The 10,000-nt window shown below is 43.2% G+C and overlaps 1 protein-coding gene across 1 annotated transcript in view; it reads left to right on the top strand.

Moving 5' to 3' along the window:
* The window catches only part of LOC142940945 (monocarboxylate transporter 12-B-like), a 6,921-nt gene extending 1,469 nt beyond the window's left edge, over positions 1 to 5,452 (top strand). The window contains exons 2-8 of the mRNA XM_076083149.1: positions 186 to 289; positions 569 to 712; positions 2,843 to 2,938; positions 3,107 to 3,242; positions 3,898 to 4,263; positions 4,466 to 4,725; positions 5,262 to 5,452. Of these exons, the coding sequence (XP_075939264.1) occupies positions 186 to 289; positions 569 to 712; positions 2,843 to 2,938; positions 3,107 to 3,242; positions 3,898 to 4,263; positions 4,466 to 4,725; positions 5,262 to 5,422 (1,267 nt within the window). The 3' untranslated portion in view covers positions 5,423 to 5,452. The remainder of the gene's footprint in view (positions 1 to 185; positions 290 to 568; positions 713 to 2,842; positions 2,939 to 3,106; positions 3,243 to 3,897; positions 4,264 to 4,465; positions 4,726 to 5,261) is intronic.
* The last annotated feature ends 4,548 nt before the right edge of the window (positions 5,453 to 10,000 follow it).

The following is a 10,000-nucleotide window of genomic DNA, read 5'->3' as shown; positions in this document are numbered from 1 at the left end:
TGATGAGGAAGAGACAGTGAGTGAGAACATGGAACTTATTTAACGTGAACTGTGGGAGCTGATCGTTCAGGTGATACTCTGAGGTTATGAAATGGATCAGAGAGGTCAGAGCCTTGTGGTTATTAATGAATAATAATAATAATAAAGTGATTAACACTCAGACTAAACTCTGTCTCTGTGTCCAGATGTGTGTCCATGTTCTTTGTGGAGTTCCAGCTGCACTTTGAGAAGGATTACTCCAGCACCGCCTGGATCCACAGTCTGATCGACTGCACCACCATGCTCTGTGGTAAGACCCTAACACACTCACACACACACACATGCACACACACACACACACACACACACACACACACACACACACACACACACACACACACACACACACACACACTATACTCTGTGGTAAGACCCCCAACACACACACCAGGATGTGGAGGCGGATCAGGAAGTGTGTTGTGAATAAAGTCCAGATGTTGTGAATAAATGAGCCCTGTATATATATAAAGATATATACGTGAGATGCTGTGGGAATTGAAATAATAACCCACATGACCTGCGTCTCCAGCTCCTCTGGGAGGTTTCCTGGCTAACCGGCTCTCCTGCAGAGCGACGATGATGTTGGGAGGTCTGCTGTCCTCTGCTGGTCTGGTCCTCAGCTCCTTCGCCTCCAGTCTGGAGTTTCTCTACGTGTCTCTGGGCGTCATCACAGGTACGCAAGCTCCTCACATCCTGTTACAGAGAGGAGGCTCTCAGACATGCAACACAGTGTAGCCTAAAGAGATCAAATATATATATATATATATATATTGAATATGTCAGACAGCCAATGTTAAAGATCGACATGCAAAAATGTGTTTTTCTTATGTTTATGTCCCACGTCACAAATTAAAAACAGCCAATCTGTGTCTATTACACAAATGTGACTCATATCGACGGGGAAACAGTCTTCAACACGACACCGGCAGAGAAACCTGAAACCTCCGGACTCATCAGGAGAGAGAGAAGGAGAGTTAGCATCAGCAGAGAGAACATTTACAGTTTTTAGATGTACACTGGATCCTGGAGCTTCCTACCAAACAAAACCCCAGTGTTTTAATAATAACAATAATAATGGAGGGGGAACCCTTGTCTCGCTCTCTCATTGGCTGTAGCTCCCCGACATGTTCGGACAGCTCGTGTTAGGAAGTTAAACAGCTCATAATTCATCTCTAATATCTATTTTATATTCATGTGAAAACATCTCCTTCAAACTACTGGATTTATTCAAGTTTATCACCAAAACTACATTTTACAGATGACATGTGAACACATCATGATAACGTTATAATGTACCTTCAGCCAGTACTCATGTTCACTGAGCAGAGCCTGAAGGCATCATGATGTACCTGAAGTGAACCTCCATTGGTTAGCCGTTAGCGGTGCTGCTAACGTTACTAGCTCTCCTCCTGTTGGTTAGCCGTTAGCGGTGCTGCTAACGTTACTAGCTCTCCTCCTGTTGGTTAGCCGTTAGCGGTGCTGCTAACGTTACTAGCTCTCCTCCTGTTGGTTAGCCGTTAGCGGTGCTGCTAACGTTACTAGCTCTCCTCCTGTTGGTTAGCCGTTAGCGGTGCTGCTAACGTTACTAGCTCTCCTCCTGTTGGTTAGCCGTTAGCGGTGCTGCTAACGTTACTAGCTCTCCGTTGGTTAGCCGTTACCGGTGCTGCTAACGTTATTAGCTCTCCTCCTGTTGGTTAGCCGTTAGCGGTGCTGCTAACATTACTAGCTCTCCTCCGTTGGTTAGCCGTTAGCGGTGCTGCTAACGTTACTAGCTCTCCTCCTGTTGGTTAGCCGTTAGCGGTGCTGCTAACGTTACTAGCTCTCCTCCGTTGGTTAGCCGTTAGCGGTGCTGCTAATGTTACTAGCTCTCCTCCGTTGGTTAGCCGTTAGCGGTGCTGCTAACGTTACTAGCTCTCCTGTTGGTTAGCCGTTAGCGGTGCTGCTAACGTTACTAGCTCTCCTCCGTTGGTTAGCCGTTAGCGGTGCTGCTAACGTTACTAGCTCTCCTGTTGGTTAGCCGTTAGCGGTGCTGCTAACGTTACTAGCTCTCCTCCTGTTGGTCTAAACACTGATTGGTTGTTTACAATGAAACATGATCAGAGATCAGAGACTAGAAACACATGTTCTACTGAGTCAGTACAACTTTATTTACACTCTGATGGTGTAATTAATCACACGTGTGTCGACCCATGAGTGGATCTGTACGGATTGATAACGGTCCGTTACACCACTAGAATCAAAAAACACAGGACATGATGTTTGTCTGTCCTTTGTGCCAAGGTGGTGAGCACTTCCAGGAAATTAACCTTGTTTTGAGTGGTTGACGATCGACAAGTGGGGGTTTTCCAGCTTGTGTGGGATGTATCTTGGTTTGGTTTAGGTTGTAGAATTTTGGGACAGTTGGGCCCAGAACACATCATCAGTAATGTTCCCTTGTGTCATTGAGTGTTTCGGCCTTTCAACACTATACACCCTCCCCAAGGGCGGCCAGCTGCAGGATGATCAGCCCTCAGCTTGTGTGCCGTGCCCAACTGTCTCGAAATTGACAACATTGAGAATGGTAGACGCTTGAATGGTTACTACTACTGGTATAAATCCTCATACTCAGAGGATTGAATGTGTTTTATTGGGTAACAGGACTCATTAAGTAACTCTGAGGGTCTTATCAGTCAATGCAAACACTCACTGAAGTCTCATGTCCTCTGAAACTGTGGAACTGAACGAGCTGTTCGTTCTGGAGATGGATGATGTTTATGGAGGTCGATTGTTATTCAGTATTTGGCAACATGTGCGTCCTCTGCAGGTCTGGGCTTTGCTCTCAGCTACACACCAGCTATAGCGATGGTTGGGAGGTACTTCAGCGAGAGGAAAGCTCTGGCCTACGGCATCGCCATGTCTGGTAGTGACGTCTTCATTCACCTGTCGCCCTCTTGTCTTGTCATTCACACATTTTCGTTCCCATCTCTTCTCCTCCTCTTCTACATTTTCCTCTTGTTTTTAAGTCCCTCTACTCGTGCTTCATCCCTCATTTTCATCCCATCAAATCCCGATTTCCCCCCGTCTTCAGGGAGCGGCATCGGGACCTTCGTCCTGGCTCCCGTCGTCCAGCTGCTGTTAGAGCGTTACTCCTGGAGAGGAGCGCTGCTCATCCTGGGAGGGTTAGTTTCAAACCTGTGTGTTTGTGGAGCTCTGATGAGGCCGCTGGAACCCAGAGGACGCCAACGGTAATTATTATTTCATTCACACATTATTTGATCAAGCATTTCATCGTGTCCCAATGATAACTAGAGGGGCACTCGGAGAGCGTAGACCTCCACCAAGGCCGTTTTCCATAAGTGGAAAATATTATGTCTGTCTGCCCTGTGATTAAGAGAACGTAATGGCTTCTTGCTCGGTCCATGCTACACCCTTCCACCAAGTTTCCTGTAAATCAGGCCAATAGTTCTGTAATCCTTTTAGAAACAGAGTCAACACATCCTGAGGACAAGAAGCGTGAGTTTTATGATCAGCTGGACTTTTAATGAATTCTCTTCTGTTCTTTTCCATCTAAAGGATGTCGGAGAAAAACAAGTCAAACCTGGAGAACGACTGCACGACAACAGAGTCCAAAGACAACGAGCTGAAGAGCTCGATGGAAACTCGAGAGCTCCTCATATCCAACGGAGCGCTCGCTAACTTCAAACTTGAAAACACCAAACTAGCTCAGGGCAACATAGCGCTGCTGCTGCTGCCGAGCTCGAGCCCGCCGGATCCCAACGTAACAGATCTGAAGATTGCCGAATGCATTTTGTTTAGCAACAAGCTAACGGAGACGATGCTAGCGGGGATCGGACGGTCGGATCCCGAACTAGCAGATGAAACTTTGGCGGAGGACTCGAAACTGGTGGAGAGCATGAACTTGAACAACATAGACGCTAAGATAGAAAACTCAGGACTCAAAACGTCTCCTGCAGAGTCTTTAGCGAGCACCAAGACCTCCTCCAGAAGTCGCTGTTTGTCTCTGGAGTCCAGGGAGGAGTACGGTTTCCTCCTGATACCCGACTTCCTCATTCTGTCTGTGTCCTTCCTGTTCCTGGCTTACGGCTGCAGCGCTCCGGTGGTTTACCTGGTCCCGTACGCCCTCAGCATGGGTCTGGAGCGCCAGCGGGCCGCCTTCCTCATGTCCATATTCGGAGTCGGCGGCATCGTGGGCAACATCACCTTCGGGTGGATCACGGACAGAAAGTGAGTAGCGGCTCCACGGCGTTGTTCTTGTTGTTCTTGTTACATTACATTACATTACAGTCATTTAGCAGACGCTTTTATCCAAAGCGACTTACAATAAGTGTAGTCAACATCGGTTTTCGAGAGAACAACTAGTCACCAGTTAGTGCCATTGTTAAATGGCACCGACGCTGAAAGGTTTCCCTCCCCGCCCTTCTTTCAGGTGTCTGAAGAGGTATCGCATGCTAAGCTACGTGGTGGCGATCGGAATGGCGGGCTTCTGCTGCATGTTCCTCCACCTCCTCCACTCCTTCTCCCTCCTCGTCCCCTTCTCCCTTCTCTACGGGTACTTTGACGGGGCCTACGTGGCGCTCATCCCCGTGGTGACCTCTGACATCGTGGGCTCCTCCTGCCTGACCTCCGCTCTGGGTGTGGTCTACTTCCTGCACGCCATCCCCTACCTGATTAGCCCACCAATAGGAGGTACGTGTGGGTGAATGTATCGTGAGGTTTTCTAAGTGCGAGTCTGGTGCTCGGAGACAGTACCGCTTTAGTCCACAGGGGCCGCTGAAATCTAAACAATTTAAAGTTCCAGGTAGTAGCTTTAACTAAAGGGTTAAGGGTGGTTTCATTTTTACATCATACATTAATAACATCTGTGAATTGATAAGAATAAAGTCCAGATGTCGTGAATAAAGTCGAGATAACTTGAATAAAGTCCAGATGTCGTGATTGAATGGAGCTACTAGCGTCAGCGCTTGTACTGAAATTTTGTCTTTATTTTCAAAATGCAAAATAAAAATTTGTTGAGCTCATGTCTCGCCCCGAACACTCTTCCGTCCATCTTTCTCTTGAAAAGGATAAAAACGTTACTATTATAACTTCATCCTTTAACACGTCTTCTCGTTCTTGACACTCGTTTCTTTCCGTCATTACAAAAATATTAGTTCACAGTTTTGCACATGAACTAAATTTCCGCTGAGGGTTTGACCTCGTATCTCCTGTGTCTGCGTCTCCAGGCTGGTTGGTGGACAGGACGGGCGACTACGCGGCTACCTTCTCTCTCAGCGGGGCGTCTTTCATCTTCAGCTCTGTGGTCCTCGCTGCCGCCATGTTGGTCCGACACTTCCAGAAGTCCGCCGCACGCTCGAGTCCTGCAGCTCAGCTGATCCTCATGTGACGACGAATGGAGGAGGTGTGTTCACCCAGAGCTCTACCTCATCTTTGTACAGACACTCTATGTATATGAATGTATATAAAGCACAGATCTGTGTTAGCATAGCCGAGCACCGATTGGTCCAAACTCCGTTCAGAAAACAAGCGCTTTAAAAGTCGCTTGTCTTTTAGCGGACGGATCTGACGAAGCATGAATTCAGACTTTTTATGAATCAGCATCATCATGTCTCATTTCAGCATCTTTTTTATATGATTATTGCAATGAAATTTACAGCAGAATCTTTTTATTTGGGGTTCATGCCGCTGTAGTAAAGCAGTCGTAAACATGACGATTAATCATGTACAGAGCAGCAATAATGATTATTTCAGCCATGATTGATGAAATGTTGGTGTCTACGTGGAGGAAAGCTTTTATTGTGTAAAGGCAGAGGACGTTCTCACTTTAAAAGCAGGTTCCCATGAACATTCTGCGACCAACAAACCGTTCACTCTGATTTAATACAGGTTCTAACGTGTTAATTTAACAGATGTTTAGAAGTTTTCCATTACTATGTTTCCCTGAATACTTTAACTAAATACTACAAACAAACGATTATCACGACGCTTCTGTGGTTTCTGTGTTTGTGTCATTTCAGAAGACAAATGTGATTTGTTTGCATGAATCATAAACGAGTTTAAAAAAAGGTGCAGACTGAGAGAAAACAGAGAAACGCTGTAAATCACTTTCCCCTCACGTTATTTTAACGACGACGTATTTGTTCACCGTGAACTCGTAATCAGAAGTGGATATTTATCGTCCATTTGAACTGTAAGAATATGAAGATGTCTTAAAACCTGCAGGGATGAATATTTGGGGAAAGTCATATTCATACTGTGATTCGTGAAACGATTACTTGAATAACATCTTTCTTTTAACTGAAAATCACACAGGTTCATTTGACTTCAGTTTTGTCATTTAATTCTAATATTTTGATGATTAGTATGATTTATGTCATGATTCACCTTTAATATGCCTCATATATCTCCATAAATGTTATTATTTACAGCAACAAATATCAAACATGAGACATTTAAACTGATGTGCTGATGTCTTTGGACATTTTACTTTCAATATAAACTTACAGATGACCTCTACTCTCTGTTTGTAGGACGTTTCCAGGTGATTTCATGCAGTCATTGTTGGGTGAATTTGGTGCAAATGAAAAAATGATGACCAAAAAAAAGCTGTTAATATGTGAAAATATATAATATCACAAAGCTGCACAGAATACAATGTATTACTGCTGCTCATATTTAGCCATTTGTGCTGGATTTGTGTTTGTTTCTTTGACTATAAAAACCGTATTAAAATATCACTTAAGACCATAAAATCTATGACGGTTCTTTGGTGAAGTTTATATTCATCTTCACTTTATCAAAATCAAACTTTGCAGAGAGACTGTTCACATGTTGTGCTATGATTTGGGAGAGTTTAGACCTGCAGCTGCATCATCCAAAGAAATAATAATAATAATAATAATAATAATAAAAGTGCTTTTTTATTAGTCAAACCTGAAACTTTTCAATTTGAGCTGTGTGCCATCTTCATTTACTCTTAACCAGTAATATATACACTGATATTTACACATCTGAACAAATCTCACAAGTGTTCCCTTTATTATAACACCAAACTTATTCAAAAACACCTCGTGGTTGCAGAGATAAACTCTTTTTAGTATGTTTATGCAATTTTCGAGCAGAGGCCTAAAAATAGGGTTCAAGAGGTTTAAGAAGAGTTAAAATTAGTTAAGTTGAGTAAAGTTAAAAGAGTTAAAGTTTGTAAGACGAAAACACGGACAACTACAAAACCTGACAACATCTCTGGTAGAGACTTGTCAATCACTGTGTAGCCCCGCCCTAAAGCATCCCCTGCTTTATGGTCTGTTTGACTCTAAATGGACCATAATGTACTAAATGAACATCATGCTGTATTGAAGAAGACTTGAAACTAGAGATTGAGACCATAAACTCATGTTTACAATGTTTACTGAGGTAATAAATCAAGAGAGAAGTAGAGTCATTTTCTCATAGACTTCTATACAACCAGAGGAGTCGCCCCCTGGTGGTCACTAGAGAGAATGCAGCTTTAAGACATGAAGCATCGTAGATTGAGGTAAAAGTTTGTTGTGATTACAGATTGATGCCTAAATGTGTGTGTGTGTGTGTGTGTGTGTGTGTGTGTGTGTGTGTGTGTGTGTGTGTTACAGCTGGGAGCCCTCATTCCCTCCAGGAACAGGGTGCAGTGTGTGTTTACAGCCACTAGGGGGCAACAGACTCATGTCTTCAGCTTCATGGTGTTCAGTCCATCAATTACTTTTGTCAGCTGGTTGATTTCATACAAAAAAACAAGTTTATTTTAAATAAATGGTCCGACAGCTGAAAATGAAACCAAAACAAAAGAAAAATGTTCTGCTGAATCTTTTCCCTCCATGTTGTTATGAATAAATGTATAAATGAGTGAGTGAGTGATGAGTGAACAAACCCCTCTGTGTGAACCTTCAGCACACAGAGAGGAATGAACGAGTGAAGTTTGGTGAATGTAAGAGCTGCTGAAGTGGAGATTTATCATCAGAGTCTGAGAACAAACTCATTGAGAGGAAACGTCCTTTAAAGAGACGTTTAGTTACATTACAGACATTTAGAGACTCTACAGGTGAACACATGAACTCACAGATATCACCATGAAACTTCACCACTTCATCACTCACATTAAGAGACTCTACAGGTGAATAGAGTCACAACATGAACTCACAGATATCACCATGAAACTTCACCACTTCATCACTCACATTAAGAGACTCTACAGGTGAATAGAGTCACAACATGACCTCACAGACATCACCATGAAACTTCACCACTTCATCACTCACATTAAGAGACTCTACAGGTGAATAGGGTCACAACATGAACTCACAGATATCACCATGAAACTTCACCACTTCATCACTCACATTAAGAAGACTACAGGTGAATAGGGTCACAACATGAACTCATAGATATCACCATGAAACTTCACCACTTCATCACTCACATTAAGAATACTCTACAGGTGAATAGGGTCACAACATGAACTCATAGATATCACCATGAAACTTCACCACTTCATCACTCACATTAAGAAGACTCTACAGGTGAATAGAGTCACAACATGAACTCACAGATATCACCATGAAACTTCACCACTTCATCACTCACATTAAGAGGAGTATTTATTGTGTTACATGTTTACTGAAATGTTATGTTTAAATATGCAAATGAGGTATTATGTAATGGTAACTTTTGGTGAATTTAAGAGAAATCTACAAACAGACAAAGTATAAAATAAATGTTTTCTTCACACTCACTACTTTGTGTAGTGAGTGTGTGTTGCTTGTTGACTCTTTTGCATCTGCGTGCGAATGCATTCAGATGAGTGTGTTTGTTCAAGCATGCATGTGTGTGTGTGTGTGTGTGTGTGTGTGTGTGAGAGTCTTCGCCCACACACGGGGACTCCTGCGTTGTTCCGCTGCTGTAACCGCTGTTTCTCTGCATTTGTTGCCCTCATTGATTCTAGTGAGAAGGAATCGGTTACTGCGCCTTTAAAACCGCCTTTAAGGAGCTTGTTGTTGTTTGTCTGTTTGTCTGGAGATGCGTTCAGTGATGATACTTGTGAAAGTGATAAATGTTTTTTTACGATATAAGTTTGTCTTTGATGCTCATGATGACAAACTAAATCCTCGTTCATACACAGAGAAACACGGAACATCTGCTGAATAAACCGACTCATGTCTCATCATGTTATTTATTCTGGTGTCACGTTCAACGTCACAAACGAAGGCCAGAAAACAGAGTTAGTAAACGGTGAACATGTTAACGTGGTTACTTCTGTTTTATGTATCTTACTTATTAAGTTTCTCTTGAAACTCTCAAACCAGATTCAGTGATCGTTAGAACAGTGGAAATATTAAACAAGTTTTATTTTGTCTCCGTCAAGTTTGAATGTTTCACAACCATCAGAGAGGTCAAATCTGTTTTCATCAGTGGAGTCTGGTGTGCTTGAGGAGAGCGTATTCATTATTCTCTTTAGGTGAATCAATTACAACACTCATGTTTCCATCCCTGCTGATCGGAGCTGTGATGATAAATAATATATTTAGTGTTTATCGTCTTTCTTAGTGAAGACAAAAGTAAGACACCGTTTCCTCCAGTCACATGACCTCAAATATGGCTGCAAGGTGCGTGACATCACCTGATCAAACACACTGTGTGTGTGTGTGTGTATGTGTGTCTCAGACACAAGTTTCCACTGTGTGTGTGTGTGCGTGTGTGTGTGTGTGTGTGGGTGGGTGCGTGGGAGGAGGGCGGAGGAGGGGTTTCCTTTTGAGGTTGGCATCCCCGAAACACAGAAGAAAAAAACACAGGAAGAGGACTTCCCCCTGCTTCTGTAATGACACACACACACACACACACACACACACACACACACACACACACACACACACATGCACACACACAAACAGACACACAATAGAAAATACCTCTTTCTGTCAGTGTGTGTCTGATG

The sequence above is a fragment of the Anarhichas minor genome, unplaced genomic scaffold, assembly GCF_050575085.1.
Source record: "Anarhichas minor isolate MPS153535 unplaced genomic scaffold, ASM5057508v1 ptg000122l, whole genome shotgun sequence".
Taxonomy (NCBI): domain Eukaryota; kingdom Metazoa; phylum Chordata; class Actinopteri; order Perciformes; family Anarhichadidae; genus Anarhichas; species Anarhichas minor.
Note: the sequence above shows the minus strand (reverse complement) of the source record. Positions and strands in the feature narration are given on the sequence as shown.